Source organism: Anas acuta, chromosome 3 (genome assembly GCF_963932015.1).
Source record: "Anas acuta chromosome 3, bAnaAcu1.1, whole genome shotgun sequence".
NCBI classification, from domain to species: Eukaryota; Metazoa; Chordata; class Aves; order Anseriformes; family Anatidae; genus Anas; species Anas acuta.
Window position 1 is genome coordinate 8,348,215 of NC_088981.1, and position 23,103 is coordinate 8,371,317.

The 23,103-nt window shown below is 38.0% G+C and overlaps 1 protein-coding gene across 2 annotated transcripts in view; it reads right to left on the reverse strand.

Annotated features, from left to right (window-relative positions):
• The window catches only part of WDPCP (WD repeat containing planar cell polarity effector), a 150,327-nt gene that overhangs the window by 28,683 nt on the left and 98,541 nt on the right, over positions 1 to 23,103 (reverse strand). For both annotated transcript variants that reach the window (XM_068675584.1, XM_068675582.1), the window contains 2 exons: positions 17,308 to 17,371; positions 11,374 to 11,476 (listed from right to left, as the gene is read on the reverse strand). In XM_068675584.1, coding sequence (XP_068531685.1) covers positions 11,374 to 11,476; positions 17,308 to 17,371 — 167 coding nt within the window. The remainder of the gene's footprint in view (positions 1 to 11,373; positions 11,477 to 17,307; positions 17,372 to 23,103) is intronic.

Here is a 23,103-nt window from a genome sequence, read left to right on the forward strand (position 1 = left end):
TTAATTATCTTCTGAAAAGATATTTTTTTTACTGTACTAACTTCCAAAACTCCCATGTAAACAAAAATCGTTTGCTCCCTTTCTCATCTCATTTTGGAAAGTGCTTGAAACTTGGTTTACAAATGATTGCAATTTCCCCAATATATATCATGTTTTTACTACTTATTAAGCATACCACCGATACACTGAAATAATGTACTATTTAATGTGCAAAAAGTTGTTTTATTTTTATTTATTTATATTCTTTTCTTCTGAAGGAATGGAACTCCTAGTTATTTTTCTAATACAGTATTTTATCCAACTTGTGCAGGACCCACCTATAACCATCAACACTGCCACACATCACTTACAGGAATAATTAACAGCAAAGCCACCGACCTCCTACAGATTGCAAATTACTAATAGTCTGATAGACTGTCTCTTTTGCCCCAAAATGGGGTGTCGGGTCAGTGTGTGCAGAAGCTCTCCTGGTTTTGTAAATATTACACCTCTCTGACAACTGCAGCACTGGGAGCCCGAGACACACTGGATGCAATGCAAACATCCTTATCTGTTTGTAAAAAACTTCAATCAGATGGTGGGAAAACCCGAAATAAAATGTTTCTGGCTTTCTCCTCCCTTCCCTTCCTCTCGGTTGCATGTTGTGTTTTCCCTGATTTTAGCAGAAGTTTCAGATGGGGTGGCGTGCCTGCGCCCTGCAACAGCCTTTGTGCATCATGGTTGTTGTCACACTGACACCTAATGGCAGCTGGGAACTAGAGTGTTATGGTTCATTTCCCAGGGGCGTGTTCTACGCTCTGCTTAAAAAAAAAAAAAAAAATCCTTCAATTTATAGAAAATAAGTGAGCTCAGAAAATGGACTTCCCCTGGCTGTGCGGTTAACCCCTGGGAGGGCACTGCTGGAAAGAAGATGCTGGAGGAGAAAAGCCAGGGGACGCGGTGCTGAATTTGCAGGATAAAGAACGAGGGGCCATGGGGGATGCTGCAGGAAGGATGGGGTGCACCCGTAAGCACACGTCACACAGGGCTCATGGAGTCCCCAAAGGGAAACAAGAGCACCAAAGGCTAAGATGAGCCGGCCAAAGTCACCCCGAAAGTTGCTGGTGGCCATAAAGGACTACCTTCATCCCATCGCTGACCCCAACATGCGAGCAGCAAGGCTCTCACACAAGGGGATGAGCTGAGGCAGTGTAGCTGATAATAATAATAAAGCTCATCCTTCTTCCAGGAGTTTTGGAGGAAAATGGGAGTTTTTCAGGAATGCTTTCCTATTAAAACTCTGTTTATTCCAGAGCTTGCTTTGAGCATGCTTTCCTATTAAAACTCTGTTTATTTCCTATTAAAACTCTGTTTATTTCCTATTAAAACTCTGTTTATTTAGCAATGAACTGGAAGTTCATTCAAGAGAAGTTTAGACTGGGTCCCAAACCCTTCCTTTCACATGGCACAGGCAGAGGGTGAGCACTCGTCAGGCTGCTGATGGTGCGTGAGCAGCAACGCTTCCAGGTGGTGTGAGGGGAAATCATGAGGTCTTTCTGCAAGGTCTTGGGATGGCCCCAAAATCTGCTCTTCACCCAATGCAGAGGCACGTGAATAACCACAGTACGATGTAGCAGAAGGCAGGATACCTTGAGCAAAAAGGATAAGGCAGCAGTTTAAAATGGACAAGAAGCAAGGACACAAGGAGCCTGAGTGCCCCAGGGAGGTGGTCTCTGCAGCCTGGCTCCGGGCTGGGAGGGCAGGAGGCAGAAATCAAGTGGCTGTTGCATCTTTGGTTAATCATAAAGATGGAAAGGTGGGACACTGGCTGTGTACCTGCAGTAAATAACTAATTATAATGATCACCATACATGCTTAAGCTATTATTAACGATATCTTTTCATCTTATTATAATATTTTGCCATTTCATCACACCAATAATGCAGAGATAACCGACGTTGCCTCACGATCTGTTTTTGAGACTAAATTTTACAGTTTGAAATCCAGCACAATTCAGGACCTTTTGGTGCCACAAATGCTGTGAAGAATGTTATTGAAGGGTGGATATTACGCATGCATGAGTTCAGGAGCTGCAGCAGTCTCACTGCACTGAGATCTGAAGAAGTTTCAGTGCAGACTAACCAACAAGAAGAACAGTTGAGGAAAATATATTTCAAAAAGCTGAAAATAAATACATTTGGTGAGGACTTTGAGGGGAAAAATGTCATTTATTCTAAATGTACTCACTGCTTTGTATTAAGCACTGTTCATCAGTTTTCCATCATTGTTTTTTTCTCTAACAACCTATTTTGTTTCTTCTTCTGGGCAAGTTTGGTGCTTTAGAAAGTGCAAGATGGACAACAGTGATGGGTGCAAAGCTTACCCTTGGACCCAGCTGAGCATTTTATTTATAGCTTTCAACAGCGATAACCAGAGCAGAATGCCAGCAGCCCCAAGACAGGCTTTTATCAGGTCGCTTGGTTTTGATGGGTGGAAAGCATTCAACAAGAGCTGAGATCTCGCTTTTGATGCAGCAGTGTTTTGGGGATGAGCTGTTAAGCAGTTTCTTGTGCAGGAGTCTGTGGAGGAAAACAGCTCCAACCTCTGATTTTGCCATCAGCAGTTCCACAGCATCCCCATGTAAGAAAGAGCCTGTGGTGTGGCTGGGAACGTAGCGAAAGAGGATGTAATAAATAAGGAGTCCTTCAATGTTTTTGTTTGTTTGTTTGACTGGAAAACAGATGTGCAAAGTGTCTCATATTTACAGGAGTTGGTATTTCCAAAAGCATATCTGCATCCCTCTCCTGGTGTTTAACTACACTATATCTGATCTCTGCTTCTTAAACTCACCTGCATGGGGAATGTTTGCTGATAATTATTTGGTAGACCATTATAAAAAGACTTAATGTTGAGATATCAAAGCCTAATGTCAAGTTGACACCTTGCATCAGCCCACCATTATGCCTCTTTTCCAATTCCTCCGCTGTCATGCCACCGATGTGATGAATTGCAGCCTGTCACATCACGTTACGTTACACAGAACAAACAGGACAAAACACATACCAACTGCCATGCAAATATGTGTTTGCCAACTCTTTTCGGTGCGTGGAAATGCAACCGGCAAGTTCCCTGTTGGAAAACCAGAGGCTCGAGGATGGCTCTAGGGTGTGTGAGACAAACATGCCTCTGACACACCGTGAATATACAGATACTCTGCTCTCAGCCAGCTACAGAAATTATGAAAGCACCTCCAGCTGTGATCATTTCTTCTTCTTTCCAAAAAAAAAAAAAAAAAAAGCAGCAGAGGATTCTGCAGCTGCTGATGTCATGAAGCAAGATATAAATACGTATTAATCAATCTAGCGTTTGTGTTCAGATTTGGAGCTATTTTTATGACTGGACACATTTTGGCTGCATATGTGTAAATATAACACCCACTTATGTACACACACACGTGCATACTATGAGATGTGTGAATATACATTATGTGGCTTTTAACTGCAGTCTTTCAGCCTACATGTGGGCCTTTTGAAGCTAATGGGAGATTTACCAGGGGCTTTTTCACAGAGCTGTAGGCAAGACAGGAATCCAAAACATATGAATATTATACTATAATGATACAGTGTAAATCATCTAGTTTGACCTACGGTGAATTACAGGTCATTAAATTTCATCTAGGTATCCTACACTGAGCCAGAAAAACTTGTGTTTGACTAATGCATAAATTGTATTTGGTTAAAACCTATTTCCCAGAAAGGTATTCATTTAGTCTCCATGCAAAGACACCTTCCATGCACCAATTTCTTTGATAGCTTGTTTCAACAGTTACTTTAACTACCCGTGCTTTTTATTTAAATTGACTTCAGTATATGGAGTCAGCACTGAGAACTCAAATTCCTAATACCCCAAATGTCCTTTTTCCGTTCTTCGCAGCTAGCAAGAAAAAATAGGGGTTCGATCCTGTAAAAGGCTTTCCTCATGTGTGACAAAAGTTACTGAGATGTAGAAATATTTGCCAGCAGTCATCTGTTTCAACCATATCCTGACATAATTTCTACATGCTTTTCCAAAGCTTGAGCCTTTTCAAATGTGGTTACCATAAATAAGTAGCCTAATTCTACTTTTGGTATTCTACAGCTTGTCTGAACAACTCATCATAATAGCTGATGCCCAAATATTTGGCATTTAGCTAATGTTAAGAAAGCAGCAGGAAAATAAATAGCATTAATAAAATGATCCCCCCCATGCATCACATTTCACTTCAAAGTTTTCAAAATCACTTCCTAAACTGGTTGATAATCCTAGTTTATTGAGGATTATATTTTGGGGAGTGGCACATACAAATTTCTCCAGCTGCTCACTCTTGTGAGGGTGATGACTAGTGCCTGCAGAACTTACAGAACAGAAAGTTTCTTTTTTTATTATTTTATTTTCATGTATATGGTCATGCACACAGACAGAGCTTCATGGAGTGTGTTGTTTGTTGAGTGGAGGGCAACACGCCTTCGTGTCAGAGTTGGGAAGTAAGAAACATTGAATTCTGACTGCAATGGCAAAGGGTGTAACCCTGGTAGGCAAAATGTAGCTATCCATACAGAAATTTTGGCTGGATATAAGCATTAATGCTACGCTTGTTTTTTAAAAAAATGTATCTTCTAATGACTTTAGACTTTTTACTTGTAATGCATCTCTATACATACAATCTATCTCTATGTTTATTTTGAAGTAGATAACTAAGGAAGCATACTATTTAAATTCCTAGCTGTACAATAAATTACTGCTTGAGTATTCACTTGTCTTTACTGCAATGCCATGCCGTGGGCATCCCTTCAAGATCTTTTACGTTGAACCATTCTTTGTCATGTAACATCCTCACTCAAGGAATATCTCTGTGAATTGTTTTCACTTTTGTAAGTTACTTCTTGATAGGTTGCCATGGAAAATAAGTTCTTTACTTGGTAATTAGTGTCATCTACTCTCTGTTGTTTATGTGCACCAACTTTGCTGGAGGGATAAGCTAGAAACGATCTGTGATGAGAGACGTACCTTGCAATAACCTAATTGTAAGTACAACAAATACAGATCAGACACAGACAACTCCTTTCAATTTCTAGAATTTGGAAATAGTGTAATTTTTTGTTTATAAAAGAATCACAGGATGTGGCTATAAACAAAAAAATTAATGCCCTAAAACTGTCTCTTTCAGTTACTGATTTTTTATTATTATTATTTTTTTCTACTCAACACATCATTTAAAATGAAGGCAAAATCTTGTTAATCTATGAGGCCTTAGAAAGATTTTTTTCATGTTAAATGGGGCATAATTTTACCGTTGACAGATATTACAAATATGGGAATCGTTAAAATTAAAATACTAAGGAGAATATTGTCTTCATTTCAGACATAGAATGGTGTGTTTTAAATCAGGTTCTGCAGTGGGCATGGATATGTCATGATAAAGGAGGGAAAAAAAAAGGAATGCTACGATTATTCTAAAGCTTGACATAAAACCATAAATCTCTTTCAAGTGAAGATACACAGATCTTTGTGTAGACCTCTGCAGCTAAGCAAACCAGCTAGCCTTTGATGTACTTATAATTATTAGGGGCTGAGGATTATGTCTTTAGGCAAAGCTGTCTAGCAATGGGAAGGTATAGATCAAAACTGACATCATGACACAAGCAAGCAAAGGGGTGAGATGAGGTGGAGCCAAAAATAGTTTGGCATTACTATAGACCTTATGTAAAACAAACAACTCTACTTCTCGAAAAGAACACAAGGCGGGGAACAATCAGTGCCTCTCAATATATTAAAAGCCTCACTAGTAGTTTGAAAATTAAAAAAAAATATATAGCTAACAAAAAGAAAACAAAGAAGATTCAGCAGATCCACTTAGACATACAGGAATGCATTGTCACCCCCCCAGCGAAGCTGGTGTGTCAAGCTCTGAGTTCAGAACCACCACTGCAACAGGCTTGTGTGCTGTGAGTACTGGGTGCCACCAGCTAGCTCCTCTTGAAACCGGGAGACACGAATAGTTTCTACATCAAGTAGAACATCCTTCCAGACCACACTCTTTGTCGTTTGTTGTTTATTTTTTTTTCAGAGGACAGAAGTTCTGGTCTATACCCAAGTTTGTTACTTGCTAACACCCCCATCCAAAGCCTACTTAAGATGGTGGAAACCTTCTCTTAGTGGGTTTTGAGTGGGTTCTCTATCAAGTGCTGTGTGTGCTTTGATACATGCAGGAGAAAGTACACATGAACACAGTTTAATCATTTAAAATTACTATGGATCTTCAAAGACTCTCATTTTCTGTGGTATAAAATTCAAAAAGTGCTTGTGGTGAAACTCATTTCTTGCCATAGGTTTATTGCTGATTACACGTAAAAGGAACGTTTCATTAAAAACGTTTTTCTGGCTCTCTGGAAAAAAAAGTCATATTACTAGAAAACTAAAAGCAAAGGATTTGATGCCATAGGTTTTGACCAACTTCACCTGAAAATCTAAATAAATAAGCAGGAGATCTAATGCTGAAACTGAAGGGAGCAGAGCTCCAGAAAACTGTAGCATCAACAGGTATCTCCCCAGTCTTCCCAGATCACATTTCATCTATATACTGGATAATACCTTTTAAACACATTATAAAAATATTGTGCAGTGAAATAAAAACCATGCCATGAAATAAGAGGCTAGGATTCTTAGTTTACTTGAAATTTGATAGCAAGTGTGTGTCAAGGGAGAGTAGGAAATGAAGACGGTTTTGTCATCAGTGTCAGAAAGGGTATATGAGGGTAAGGAAGAACTCTGTTGCTTGGTAGAATAAAGGAATCATTATGGATCAGAAGAAGAACAACTGTTATCAACTGGGCTAATGCAGGGACAGGGAGGGTTACAAAAACGGGGACAATTCTAAACGTTGTTTTGAAATGCAAGTGGGTTCAGGTGGACTACTGGGATTAGGTGAAGACATGAGTAAAACACAAGCACTTTGGAGGTAGCAGAACGTATTTGAGAGCAGACTGGTGTTTCAGACATACTGTGTGAGAAGACAAAATGCTGTGGCACGTGTAATTACGAACAATCAGAAAGAACGTGTAAGCCATTTGGTGTAGAACACCGTCAGAGAACTGAGAAGAAATGAACATTCTCCACTTAAGGTTCAACCTAGTGACATTCCTTGCCAGTAAGGTGAAACCTTTAGGGCCCCTATATTTTGAACGTCATTTTATGTACTGTGTGGGAAATTAGACCTCAGTCTTTGTGAGAACTGATAAGATGCCCTATCTCACTTGCAAGTATTACGGAATATTTCCAGAAGCATTTTAAAATTCAATTTTAAGTGGAAAAACCTCAAGCACTTTCACGAGACGTTACAGAACCACCAATATGTTAGTCAGTCTCATCTAGCCTTTCAGAACAATGCTATTATCTCAACATCAGTGTTTTTATTACGATACCTCTGTTAGAAATGTTGCCTAAACATTAGTGCTACTAATATTCTGAATTTAATTCTAAGTAGAAATACAGGGCTTCCCAATTTGCTTTTGAACTATGCAGCAGTTATCTGTCTTGTCGCAACATGAATCCCTTTTGGGTAAAAGCTATTGATTTGAAGGTTAAAATCATCTTGCTAGGCCCTAATGTAATTTGTTGGAAGTTGGCCTTGGGAAACTTTCTGACACAGACTACATATGCTCTTCATTGGATATTCATTGAGCAATGATGTCTGAAAGGCTGAGTTCTTCACCTCCCTGATCATTATTAGTTTTGGCATTTCTTAGCAGGCAGTGCCATGTCAGTTCTTTGCAACTCGAGTTTTACATTAGCAACCTACAGCTTGCAGCACCGAGACGATGCGCTCTGCTAACATGGACAACATTATATGCGGTTACTGCTGGAGCAAACATGCAAGGCTACACCCATGTACAGAATTCATTAGTAAGCCCGCAAATATTGTCAATATGGCAGAAAGTCCTCTCTGTTTTAATACAGTGAAATGAGGTGCACAGAGTATAGCTTAGGCAAGGCTAAATGAGAACTCCCTGACCTCATTAGGGAACTTGTAGGTCTACTACAGAAATAATTCAACGGGAAAGCTTTGGCAGAGGTAACGACAAGTGTGGCCACTGGCCTGCCGATCAAATGGGAGTGGGCAAAGAGGAGACTGCTTTTGTATTCTCAGAGATGTACGATACCATTACCCCAATCTTCCCGTGCCTCAAGACAGATTTTCACAGGCTGTCAAACATAAAATTGTATGAGAATAATTTTCTTTAGCAGATTTTAATCAGTTGAACAAAATATCTGATTCTGCCAAAAACATAGGCAGGGAATAGCAGCGAGCTCACTTGACACTTCATCTTGCTCAGCAATATTCTCAAAAAAAAAAACCTACTATGCTCTGAAGGTCTGCAGTAGTTTTTACCAATGGACACAGTTGTTATTCACTTTGATGGTGCCTTCTTGGAAACGGTGTATAGCAAACCATGATCAGGTGTGGAACTGAGAAGAGCTAAAATTCAGAAAATTTTGAAATAATAAATCTATTCTTAGCTATATCTTGACACAAATCTTGATTTAATATATGTGAGGAATCCACCAGTGATTACAGAACTCTGGATGACATCTATAAATTTAAGTTGAAATTATATTGCCGTTCGACATTATTTGGAGGAATTTGAAACTTTTCCAAAAGTCTGAGTTCAAAATATATTATGTTTGAAGTAAGCCCTGTATGCAGAAATATTCTGACAAATTAAATATATCTGAGGCAAGATGGAGCACTCTCAGCAGCTTGGGAATTGGCCAGGAGCACTGACTCATGTTATTTTCAAGTAGAAGTGAGTTGAGTTTTGGGGATGGGCTAGCTTAGGAAATATCACCAGATGTGGATGTAGGTTCACATTTGTACGGTTTAGGACATAGAGACCAGATATTCCTTAAGGCAGTGTTCACTATAACTGAGTCCCAGCAGTACTGATCGCACCTTGTAGTCTCATTTGCTTAGGTTGCTGCCTTCTTGTAGGAGCCTGAAGTGTGCATTCAAGGAGTTTTGGGGTTGTTCTAGGAAATGTGACCATTGGCAATTTGACTGAAAGAAAGCAAGGGCTAGATGATGAGGACTTGGCTTAGGAGATGGTTAGGGGACAAAGACTTGTTGGAAAGTGCATTTTAAAGCTTCTGGCACTGGCATGATTTTTGTTCCCTTTCTCAAAATGTTAGTTAAATGCAGTAATTTACATTTAAAGCACTTGTTAGTTCTCTTTTGTTTTCATTGCAGTCAAAAAATCCACACTCTGTGACCCTTTTTTTTCTAACAACAGTTTATGAAAATAAAAAAAATCAATCAATCAATCAAAAAGAAAGGACCTTGGAATAAAGTGTAATAAAGCAAAACCCGTGGCTGAGATTTTCAAGTGTTTAAGGTGAGATCTGATCTGCAATGAAACAAACTCATGGGAGACTCCTATGTTTGTTTTCATATAAAATGAATTGGATGCAAATTCATTACTGTTAATAGACTGAATTTCACTGACAGTTTGTCCCAGGGGCATTGAATTTACTAAGTATTTTAAATCATCCTGATAGTTAATTATTCAGCAAATGAGAACGCTTTAAAGACTTTATCATATAAAATGACTTTAATAATTTATGCTTATGGGGCATTCCAAAGGTAACCGTAGGACTGCTCTGAAGGAGGGGAAGACTGTGTGCCTGCACCCTTGTAACAGAGCTGCAGTAACACATCTATTACCTCTGATAGGCTACTATCGCACTTGGAATCAACTCAGGTTTCTTCCCTATCCCTCTCTTTGTGTCTGTAACATTGTTCAAGGCTCTCAGTAAACTTGAAAATAGCCTAGCTTCAGAAATCTAGTAATAGTGTGCAAGGAATTAAAGAAGACACTGCTTAAGGCTTATTTTTTTCTGGATGAAGGCAATTTTTCAAGACTAATAAGCTAAGAGAATAGATAACAATCAGAGACAACTCTTCGGTATCTTAGTTATGTTAGGTGCAGAGGACAGCTCTCTACAGATAAGAGAAGAGAAAGCAAGGAAGATGCAACTGTACAATTTAAAGAGCACCTGGTAACAGATGACCTAAACAAATGTCATTTTTGGCAATTCTAGTGGTCAAAGAGCTTGCTCAAAGGCACAGCTGTGGTGCAAAAAAATGCTGGGAGAGACTTAGGTTTGAAAATGAAAGATCTGAAGAAAAGCATTCAGGACAGGCACTGCTTGATTTCTGTTCTGCTGGAGAGGGAAGGAGGTGATACTGTACTGCATAACCTTGAAAGTCAGGGATTTGTATCTACATATACAGAAACAGCCACATAAACTCACATACCACATCTCTGCATTTCCACATATTTGAATGGCATTTGATTTTACGCTCTGGGTGAACTCTTGGATGTACAGGTCTAATTTTTTGGTCCTAAAAGAATCCTATGTTATTCAAAATCTTGAAGTTATTCTGGCCCCTTCTGAGTTCCAGTCATATTCTGCTTTCTTAGCATGAGGCAAGGACCCAGTGATTTTTTCTAATATTCAAAGATGTATCAGGGTAGGCAAAACAGCACTGTGCATATTTTATACAAACATTTTGTGTTCTTTTTTTTTTTTTTTTTTTTTCCTCTCTGTCTACTTTCTCTCCGCAGGACATCAGCTTTCTAGACTCTTGTAGACACTTGCTGCTTGGTTTGTGTTACAGGCCTGAATAATCAGAACAATCTACATATTTGTACACATCTCTTCATGAAAATTCAAAGGAAACACAAGGAGAAAATGAATGAGTTGCAAGTTCCCCTGGCTGAAAAGTTGTTTGTGTTTGAGCTGTTAGTCTAATCCCACAATTTTTGCATCAATACACCTTATGGAACTGCAAGAATCCCACTGAGTGCAAAGCAGTTACTTTAAAGCTAGGGTCTGAGCTTATGTTATTTACATCAGTAAAAGTTTCCTCCAAACGCTTCCAATGTAATCATGATGTTACTCCAGTTACTGGGACTGTATATATGAGCAAATAGGTGAATGAGATTGCCATACCTGGCCTTTAACATCAGCATGAACAAAGATTTTCCAGTTCAGTTCCTTACCTGAGGGGAATCTGAGTTCAGTTTGTACAGCCTGAACTTTTATAAAGAGACATAGTATGCTAATCTTTTTTTTTTTTCTGTAGCTCTTGCATTGACACAATCCTCACGTGGTTACTGAAAGGCAAGGCTGTCATTTTTATAAGCTTCCCTCTTCAGTTACGAACAAAAATACCGTGTCGCTTTCAAAGAAAACAATACAATTGAACCAATAACCCCCAACAAATATAACACAGTGTTGTACAGGACAAGTATTGATTGAAACAAAAAGGGCTTTTTAAACGCCATTAATTCTTACCAATTCCAGTAGTTATTGATTCTGCATCAATGTCATTAGCCTTTTTCTTTGCCACTTCAGCTAGTGCCAATTCACCCTTATCTAGTGCAAGGTAATGGATGTCCTTTGGAAATAAAAGCAAAATAAAAGATTAATCTAAAATGAATCTCATAGGTGTAACAAAAGAGAATTTGAAAGAAAGAGGTTCTTTTATTATTTAGATCACAAACACAGATGGAACCGATGAACCTAGCATTACGTTTTAATTCTCTCCCAATGCACATTTATTATCTTACTTGTGCTGTTAATACAGCATTTCTCGTTAACAATGAATAAAGCACTGACCAATCACGCCCCGATAAAAGTGAAGCTGTTGACTCAGCATATGAATGAAACCAATCTGTATGCTTTAAAGGAAATTTTGGTTGGCACAACAAGAATTAAAAGAGGGTTGCTAGAAGGAGGGTCTCAGTAGCCAAAACTAAAATACTGGAACTCTTCCGACTCACAGCCCCCAGGTTAAATTTTAATGGTTCCCCCTAGTACATGAGTTTTTCAGTAAAGCTATTTGAGGACTAATTTTTGTTCGGAGGTTGTCACGATACACTTAGTGTCCTTTGAGTAAGATGTGGTTGTCCTTGTGCTGATATTGAACATAACATGAACAATGATGCTTTCTCAAAGGTTTTAACCTTGACACAGGTGACATGATTCCTGAGTCACTCTTGGGTCTCCCGACCACAAATACACAAGGGGCTTTCCAAAAATGTTGTTGTCTAGCATGAATAGTTGCCAATACTCTGGATCTAATCCTTAATCTAGGGATAAAAATCAGAGGGCTACAGCAGGGTTTATCATTACATGCTGAACTGGAAGTCTTTTTATTGTGTGTTAACCTTTCAGGTAAAAATCACCTGTATTACATGCAGTACAATTTGCAGGAGAATATTTTCCTGCTGATAAATTACAATCTCACTGCCCTTGGGTTCTGGACCTTTGAAATGCGAAGTAAAAAGTTTCGTCCATTCATCTCATTAATGAAGACATAATTAAACCCCTTCTCCTTCGGCATCACAGCCACAGACTGTTCTGTGCATGAACTGGGATAGATGAAGTAAGAAGGACAGCCAAGAACATCTGACAAAGTTGGTTTTTTTTCCCCAATTCTTCGTTGAAGATCGCAATCAGTATCCAAAGATTGAAGTTATTCCTGGCCATTGTTCTGCACACTATCCACATGCAGGAATTTAAAGGGAAAAGAAGTACTTGCTGGAAACATTGACCCCTACATACCATAAAAGCAACTATGTTCTCACTAATGCAGAAGATTTCAAGTGAAACTGTCCTTCTCAGTGTGAGTTTACTGACACTTTTATCAACATGAGGAAAACTCTTGGAGAAAAAAGTGACCTTACTCCAGAAGGAGAAGACAGACAGAAAAATGAGAGCAATAGTAGCAGAGAGCAGAAAAAGATGTCACCTGTATTCTCCCCTCATTTAATTAAGAAAAAAAAAAAAAAAAAAAAAAAAAAAAACAAGAAGAAGAAGAAGAAGCAAACAGAATGCTAGGGAAACTGAGACTGATTACCCAGGAAAACACAGTGCTGACTTGCAGGATCCTGACAGTCCAAAGCAGACAGCAACATTTTCTAATTACAAACACAGGTGTGACTTAAAAAATGTGCAAGTGTCTTGGGGCGAAGTAATGACTTACGAACTTGTTGCGAACTCTGTACTTCCTCTCTTTGTAGGTCTAACATGGTTGTCAGAGAAAAGGGCCTGAGTAGCAAGGTATGATTTCTATGAAGATTAAACAGTAGATATTGTCAGCTTATTTAGATAACAATAGAAAACCTAAGGGCTCTCCAACAAGTCTGAGCTTACAAAGATTTGAATGTATAGGCAGATTATGTTCACCTATTTAAAATGTATTCTGACAATGATTAATGTCTCTCTTTTTGTAGTTTAAACTAAGCTATTGTATATTTCAATGCATTTTTAAATAACAAACTTGGGGAGGTGATGGAAACAATTGCAGAAAATGACAAAGTGCTTTCAGCGAAGAAGATGTGCACACCTTGTGTTTCAAAACATCTGATCCTCAGATCTTTGTCTTGGCTATGTTCTCTGTTTTGAAGACGTTACATATCCATCACTAACTAATGGGGGCTTTGCAAGAAACGGAGATGTAGCAGTCAGTGGCTTTCTGTGTGGTTCCTCAAGAAAAAGAAAAAAAAAAGACTTTATCCCTAAATGAGCTTTAAAAAGAAATATATATATATATATATATATATATATATATATATATATTTATAAATAAAAACTACTAGTTAGACAATTTTGGATCAAATTTAGGTGGTCCTCACTCAAATTAGCCAGCAAAATGGAATTTTATAAGAATTTATGACAACCAGAAGATAAATAAAAAAAAAAAAAGAAAAAGGAAAAACACTGCATTACAGGGTGCCTTAAAGAATGACAGGAAATTTTAAAGAATTAAATTAGCTGAATATTACAGATTTTTTCATGCACTTATCTAAGAATTTATCAGGTCAAATATTGTGTCCCTCCCCAAAACAATGGTGATAATAAACACAATTTTCAGGTGCTTATCAGGAGTTTGCTGAAAGGCTGTATTTTATCATTTAACAGTTTGATTACTTTTTGGACTACTTCCTTTTTACCCTCATCTTTGTGACTCACAGAGCTGGCCCTAGGTGAACAGAAGTCATTTGAAACATCGATGCGCATTTGTCTATAGGATATTTCTGGGCAAAATTCCAACATTTCTTCGAAACACGCACTTTCCTCATCAGTGTATCACCCAAGATCTGACACTTTTATTAAAGTGTCTTTTCCTTGCATTTTTGCTACCTTTGGTACATGGGATGGCCTTTTGAATTTTCAGCAGCTGAGAGCTGGAGCATACTACAAAAGGATTTAAAGCTAACAACCTTTCTACTGCTTGATCTTTTCTGTCACAGATTGGATCAGTCACTGTCCAATAAATGTAGCTGTTGTTCATGATATTATGTCCTTTTCAGTTTTATTTTTTTATTGAACTTTGTAGGAGATGATAATAATTGAGGGACTTAGATGTGACGTGAGGGTAAAGCTTATGGGGAGACACAGCAGTGCCCGTGTGTCTTGTTATGGCATCATACCTGTGACGCTATAGCTATAGGAGTAATTTTTAAGCCTTTTTGTTTCTTTTTTATTTTTATGAAGTAAATTAGGCCCGAGACAGCACTCCCTCAAACTTCTTTGCATTCTCAAAACAAGTATCAAGAAGGCTGCAGAGCTCTGTTTTGTGAAAACAACTTTGGCTCGGGATAATTTCTCCAAGATACAGGACATTTCCTTAGATTCAAAGTGTGGATCCTCTCCAGTCTCTGTTATATCTGCTGTTCTCTATCCTTTCTTTGTTTTTGATCCTTCTCTGTTTCCCTTAATAAATAACTTTTTTTTTTTTCTCTCTCGTTTTCCTTATGTCATCAGAGATCTTCCTTAGCCTACTATTTCTTCTTGAAATCCCATTAAATTAACTGGGAATAAGGTGGCGTCACTCCTAGTGCCAGCTGAGGTTTTATAAACGGATTTGGTTGGTGTGTAAAATGACAGTACAAATAATTGACCTATATATTAGTTATTCGTACTCCACGTAATTATAAATACTTTAAATATAGGTAAAGTCAAGGTGTATGTTATTAATTGCATTTTGACCTATATAAACAATATATACAAATTATTCAGTGTTAAGCAGAAGTGAAGGATGCACAAATCTTGCTATGCAATATTATTATTATTATAGTACCTAGAAGGACCATAAGTTTTTAGGGAGCGGGATTACTTAATTTTTACACCGTATTTAGTGCAATAAAGGCCAATTCCCTGGAAATTACTGTGGCACAAATAAATACTTTTTACGAGCTGTGCACCTTTAAACTTCTTGAGTCCTGTACTTAGTAGTCCTGCAGCAGTGCCTTTGTTAGTTAATTGTAAAGTTTGTTCATTAGCACCTCACTTAGGTGATGAATTAGCAAAAGGACATTTCCCCAGAGGAGGGAGAGAGTCGACAGAGGATTTGAAGAGGTAGGCGTGGGTGCTGCTCGTTGCATAAATTGCAGGGAACTATGAGGAATCTCAAAGGTAATGCAAGGAAAACGAGGATAACGTGGAACTGGTTTTCATCTCAAAATAATGTAAGTCAGGAGGAACTAAATGGGCATTTATATTTATGTTTGTTTAAGAGCACTGGTGAGATGGGATGGGGAGAGAAGAAAGGGAAAATGAAGAAGTGTCGGAAAGGATGAAGCCAATTTCTCTGTTAGCCTTGAGCCTCCTCTAGAAGAGAGATGGAGAAACTTTTGGTTCAGAGGAGGACGCATTATTAGCACTTTGGAGCCATGCGTTGGCAGGCCCTCTCCCACACTAGCAGCTTTGCACCCACCTCCTGACCCAATGCTGGTGTTCCCCACCTTGGGACAAAGGTGTTCCCTCAGTGCTGGCATCAGCAGAGGAAAGGAAAGAGAAAAAGATCATGCAGAAAATGCTCTCAGCCCACATAAGAGAGGGCCCTTGAGATGGCTGGCCAAATGCTGGGTCATTTGTTCTGCTAGAATGGCTGTCATTATTCCGGGAGGATTTATTATCTGAAGAGTGGGAGAGCCCTCCGACAGAAAGATGTATCCTGCTGCTGACAGCTTGCAGTCTGAAATTTGTAAGTGGCTGCAGTGCTCATCTTGATTGGGTATAAAATTTGCATGGAAAAAGTTACATTTAATAAAAAGCGGAATAAAAAGAGAAAAGGAAAAGGCTGAGCTAAAGGGATGAAAAATCAAGGAGAGTAAATATAAAACATGTAATGAATTTCCTAAAAGTCTGACATTTCCATCACTTTCGTTTGATGCATACTTAGAAAAGTTTATCGCAGTATTCACATCTTTCTAATTAGATGGAACAAGCCAGATGATTAGAGCCGTGAAAAAAACATCAAAAGGTTCACACAACTTTTTATATAATTAGAAGGGAATTTTCATAACCCATAAAAGCAGGATTTAATTGTGTAATTTAACATACAATTTAAATATCAAGATCAAACTAGCAGGGCAAGTGACTTAATGGGATAAATGATATTAACATCTAGTGTCAAAGCTTAATTTAAACAACAGAATGTCTTCATTATGCAAAAGAGTCAAGCAAAGCAATCGTTCAAAGGGCCTTTTTTTAAACAAGCCCCTTTTCTATTGTTTCTTTGAAAACAATGAAATCAGCTGTGGAGCAGCAACATGCTGAGAGACTAGGAAAGCATGATTGGCTTTGTCCATCTGACCTCACTGTGACATTGTGGTGCAAGATCTTATAAAACAAGAGCCTCCTGCAGAGCTCACACAGAGGACCTTTTAAGAGCTGGTTAATTTTACTTTTGTAGCTAATTAAATGGGAGGGGGCAGAGAGTGCATGAAATGTAAAAACCCTTGGGTTGATGCTGCTGAGCTTTGTTGTTTTAAAAGTACCTGTAGAAGCGTTCATAATTTGTCACTTTTCACAAAACCCTAAGAGACAAACTAAGAGCATTCAGGATCCCCAGGATATGGCCAGCTCTTGTGTCCTGGACTCAGCAGTTGTACTTCTTAAAGGAACGGATTAGAAACGTATAAGCTTATTAAAGTGAAAGATGACATTCACCCACATCAGGACAGATGAAGAAGGTGAAAGTTCAGAAACATATACATTAATTCCTCAAAAATAAAGAGTAGCCTTTTGGCCATGCTAGGGAAGATGTCAATGACTCTAAAAATACTCAGTTCCCATTGACAAATTTTATGATGGCAAGGGGCAAACCAGGTAAAATAATTCTGTCTTCAGTATGTGTCTAAGACTGCAAACGACACAGACCCTTTTAAATGTGCACAAAAGCTGACAACTAACATCCTGACAACAGAAAGGACTCACCATAAACAGGTCCCGAGCACCTATGTCAACAGCTAGCAGAAATGCTTTCTCAAATCTCTGATACCTGCAAGAAAAAGAAATGTGTCACTTGCTGAGGGCAATGCAAGAGCTGCATCAAAGTTTGTTAACGGACAGAGGAAGTTCTTCAGTTCTCATCAAAAGTGATGCCAAAGCTTTACTGGGGAAAATCAATACACTCATACTGGGATTGCAGAACGATAAGGTACCGCAGTGACTGCCATTAACCCTCTTCATCAGTATCTCCTAGAGATGCAGCAGAGTAGGAACGGAGCACTGTGAACATAGAACTTCCCCTTTCCTATTAACCCAGGAGGGTTTTATCATGTCATACTGAGTCGTATCAAATGATTTATCACATCATTTTGGTGGGTTGAAGGCTCACTGGACAACAGCTCCTTCCATTTCTGACAGAGACCACCACCTTCTTCCTACCCAGAGACCACTCATTATCTCCTGGCAATTAGAGCAAACACCTACATGGGATGGAGATACTGTTGAAGGCTGTATATATCCTCTTACATGCAATCTTTAGAATACCTACTGAAGCAGGAGAAAAAGACCACCCATCAGGAACTTTCTGACAATGTATACAGCATTGCATTGAGCCAACATCTCTATTATACTAGATGTACATAACTACTCTATGACAACCACTCGATACTTGGAGAAAGTGATTCTAGTTGTATGCATCTTCTCCTACCGCATATTTTAAATAGTTTTAAAATCCCCAGAAAAAATGGATTTGGTGAGATTAATTTTGGATTTGGGAAACAACACAACACCCTTGTCTTATATCAGTTGCAAAGCAAATGATTGATTCTACGTGGAATGATTTCTATATTTTCCTGTTACTGGTAACATTTTCTCTTTTCTCCTGTTCAAAGTTTCATAAATAAATCAGCTGTAGACACTTGAAGTCTGGAAAGGAGATGGCTCCTGTACCTCAACGGGGAAAAAGCAGCATTGTAATTTCTCAGTGTTAGGAAGTGTTATTGTCAGACAGCATCATACAGATGCCAGTGCTTACACAGTTCTGCACCTTGCAGATACCTTAGGAAATGCTGTAGCTCTTCCTAAGGCTGCTGTAGCTCTTCCTGAGGCCAGTGTGAATGCAGAGGAGACACAGGAATCCTTCCCCTTGGTAGGTGAATGAGTTTTGTATGACGTACCATACTGTGATTCCCTTTCTGCCCAAAGCTGAAGCAGTTTTCTGCCTCCTCTTGCTACCACGGCCGTATTGCTCTCTTCTCTTCCACCACACATTTGGAGTGATCCAGCAGGTCATCAGACACAGTCGCTGAGGACTTCTCAAGGAACAGCATTTGTGACAAGAAGGCCTAATATGTTAGCTTAAGCAGAAAAGGAAATTCTCTTTCCAGGTGAGGTTCCTAAGACCTGGAGTGGGGAGTCCTTTCCTCCCTAAAGCTAATCTCCCTGCTGGGTGCTAATTTGCAGCCCTCCTCACAGAACCTGTTTAAGGGAGGGGAAGAGATGAAGTAAGGTTAACCTCTTGATCGCTGGGGAACGAGCAGCGCCCCGTTGTTTTATCATGCACATCTATGTTTCTGAAGCTTTTCAATGTGCTTTCTGTGAAGGATTTTCCATTAAAATGCATTGTATTGCAATGCTGCTTCTGAAGCTTTGCTTTAATTAAGACAAATAAGTACATGTTAAAATATGTGTATCTTGAATAGCTATCATGTTTATCTTCTTCTGGCACATTTTTCTTCTCAATTATGGATTAAATATACGTTCTTAGTACTTAGAGGCGAAATTGGAAACCAAACAGAAACAGACGAACAGACTTTATGAGCAGCTAAAAAAAAAAAAATCTGCATCATGATTTGTTTTTTCCAAAGTTAGAACTATACAGACTATTTGAATGATATTTGCTTTAGCAAAGCCAAAATGATTGTCACCAAAAAATTATGAAGTAACTTTTTCTTTTGATTGCCCTGCAGAATGGAATCATGGACCAAAAGCTGTCAGTTCTTTGCTGTTTCACAAAGGTTTCATCTTTTTTTCCTTTAAAATATACTTTTGTCTCATTATGACCCTTATTCATAAAACCGTGAAGTTGGCTCATTATTTTCAGAGTTACACTGAAGGTGACAAAGAAAAAAATACTACCCAAGAAATGCTCTTCACTAACCAACACAGCTGCAAATAGCAACGCCAGATACTTCATAAATTATTCCATATAATCCATATTATACATGGAACTGCTTTACAATAAGGAGGAAGTTTCAAACAAGGGTAACAAGTTTGCATTGCTTAGGCAAACAGTATTAAATAAGTCAAGAATGTCCGGTATTTTGAAAAACTTAATTAGAAAAAAATTGCTATTTTGAGTTTTTTTGGCATAGAAGTTGTGTTGCTTTTATTCTATGGGAATAATTAGTGAGAGTCCTGTACAGCAGGAGTGAACTAATAACAAACTAATAACACCTCTTTTCCTAACACGTTTTGTCATGGGAAGCCTTATTGCTATTGCTCGCACACTTCACTTACAGTTTATCAGCTCCTCAAACCAAAAAATCCCCACATCAAAATACTATCCCTTTTGTTCCCGTGCTACAAATACAAGGTAAAATATCTGCTTTCTGAAATGGCACCTACAGGGTACTGGTCGTGAAGTGAATGTCCTCCCCCCCTCTCCTCCACCTTGTTACTTACTGCTTGCTTCACAATAACTCCAGCAATCAAGACTTATATGTCTCTTGAAAAAGAGAGATAAGGAAATCTGCCTGTAAACCATGAAGTTCAGCCACTTGTTTGGTCAAAGTGATAGCCAACATAAATATGACCTTCAAGATTAAAACCCTCAAACCACGATTAACTATACAGGTCAGATAGGAAAACATTTCTCTGTGAGCTGTTGAGCACATACAATATTAAGTTTAAATTCCTATAAAATAAAATAATACCGTTAGTAGACACTCGTATGTGATCTACCTTTCCTACAAAACTCTAAAAAGATGGCTATTAGTGCATCTATTTTATGGACAAGGAAACAAAGGGGAAATGTGAGTGATATAACAAGAATAATTCAGGTTAAAATAGTCAACACAGGGAAGAGCCCTGACTTGCCTTCTGGTGGAGTGGCAGACCTGCTGCCTACTTGCATTTGGAGAATGTGATTAACTGAAAAGATGCCGGGAAAGCCACAAATATTTATTTTTTGTAATTAAATATATATTTTTTTAAATAAAAAAAAATATTATTTTATCATTGACTTCAGCTAGTCTACTTTTGATTCTCACCAGCATAATTAAAAATAATAATAATAAAAAATGTCACGGGTTTCCTCTTATCCTATAAATGTTGAGAGATAAGGTGATTTGAAACACCATTGATCAAAATCACGTGCACAGACTAGGACCTGGGGTGAAAGGAAAAGATGCCTATTGAGTTTTTATAAGAAGTTCTGCAAATATGTCAAAAGCAGAATTTTGTCAACTGTATTCCACAGCACTGAGATTGAATGTGATCACTTAGAGATACAGTTTTCAAGCCCCAAACGGTCAACCTAAAAAATATTTATCCACAATATTAAAAAGCCTAATAAGAAGGCCAGGAACAAAAAAAAAAATCATTTGAAGGGAGGAGGAAGGGAAGAGAGAGAGAGCTCATGCAAGCAAGAGAGAAATACAGTGCAGGAAAGATGGAAACATTTCTTTAGGGACTAGTTACAACCAACAAGCCTTCTTAGACATGCCCATCGACCATGTAAGCATATTCCATGTGCTATGCTGATAAAGGAGGGTTGCAGCAGTTTTTTTTCCTTGTCTTCAATAAGGGTACACAACATTTAGAAAATAATCTGCAGGGGAAGAGCTGTGGCACAAATAACATTTATAAGGCAATCCTTTTTAATGGAAGGAATTTCAGAGTCCTCCTCATCTCACAGTCCAATCAAGGGTGATATGCATTCAAAAAGTGAATATTAAATATGCACAGAGCAAACAGAACAGGAAAAAAATGAATATTGAAATAATTTACATGCAATCAAACTACACTGAAATTAAGTTTTAATTGTTCAGTATTCTGTGATGCATATGCAGATTTTAAAGTATTCAGAATATCAATCAAGTGTTTACTTACATCAAGCAATTGTATTTAAGCATACAAAACAGATGATGAAAATATGTTCAATCAGCTACAGCTCCCAACATTTACCGCAGGGTTTACATGATCACTTTTAATTCAGTTATTTCATTTAATATTTCAATTTAATAGCTCATTCTTTCATTCAATTTCTAGGCATCTTGCCCATTTCTTAAACACAATAATAATAATTATTCATAAAAGGAGCTGTTTCCCATAAGTTCTCATATCAGCAATTTTTGGAACAGAAATGGTTTTCATGCCTTTTTTTTTCCCCCTTAAAAATGTTGTTATTATCTGATTTTTTTTTTCCTTTTAAATTAGACAATATTAAAATAAAGAATGATGTCTGTAAAATGACTCTGGACCCCATTTCAATGGAATTCTGAGCCAGAATAATTAGAGATTATCAGGTTAAAGAATGTAAAAAGTGTGTGGCTAGGTTGCTACGTGGTTTATTTTAAATAGGGATGGCTTGGTTTCCAACCAATTGTTGAATATAAGGAAAATGATTTAGAGTCGTATCTGTATTTTAGAATACCTCTTAAAATCCCTTTTAACAACAAAACAAAACAGGTTTAGATGGTGTCACTTCAATGCATTCTTACTATGACAACCCTCAAATTCTATTGACCTTCAAGCAAATATTTTAAAGTCACATTTCAGTAAACTCTGAAGACACAAATTGCTATGTAACTTTTTATCTATAAAATATAGTATTTGTCAAAGACATATATCCTTCATTTTATAGTGAATGTTGTAATTCTGACACTCTACTTAGGGTTGCTGGAGAGGAATAAATATATTAAGATCTTAAACTTAATTTAAAAACAAACAAACAAACAAAAGCAAACAAAACCAAACCACCACACTTTAAACAAAAGACAACCAAAAACGGATCCAATTTTACCCACAGGAGTTCAGCAGAACACCCTATTTTAAATTAGATAGTTGCAGAGAAAATGAGACCACTGAATGCAGCCCAACACAGGAATGCTCCAAAGAACCTACCTTTTCCTCTCCCACCAAACTGTGAGTTTGTATTTCAGAATGTCATGATCTGGGGGACGCAGTCTCTTAATTTTTTTATTTACTTGGTATTCTGATATTATTTATTTGGATGCTGTACTATCTCAAAAATAGACAGACTATTCCCAATACCACTAAGTTCCTTTGGCAAAGATCAATTAATTGCTGGATATTAGCTAACTGCAGCTAGATTATTATTTCTTGTTGTTCAACACCACAGTACGTGCTGACAAAATGAAAGTTTCATGTGAGACAACCAGAAATTGAAACCATGACATTGAAACCGTGACTGTTTTTTAAAAGAAACTATACTGTTAGCAGCAGAGACTACTTTTAGTTAGCTTCTTATGATTCCTCCTATATAGGGCTCAACACAGGAACTCTGCTTGTTCCCTATGTGCTCTGCCTAAATATGCTCCAGATAATATACTGTCCTTCCCCAGCAGGGTATACTGAGCTCCCTCCCTCCCAATGATGGTTTGGGCAAGAATCAGTGCAGACTGGTTTTATGCAGTGCATTTGTTGAATGGCAGAATCTGTTGAACTTTTGCTTAGCCTTTTGCGACGGAGATCATTAACTTTATCTTATTTAATGCTAACTGGCTGCTGATATGCTCAAAACTGGTAGGCATTTGCTTA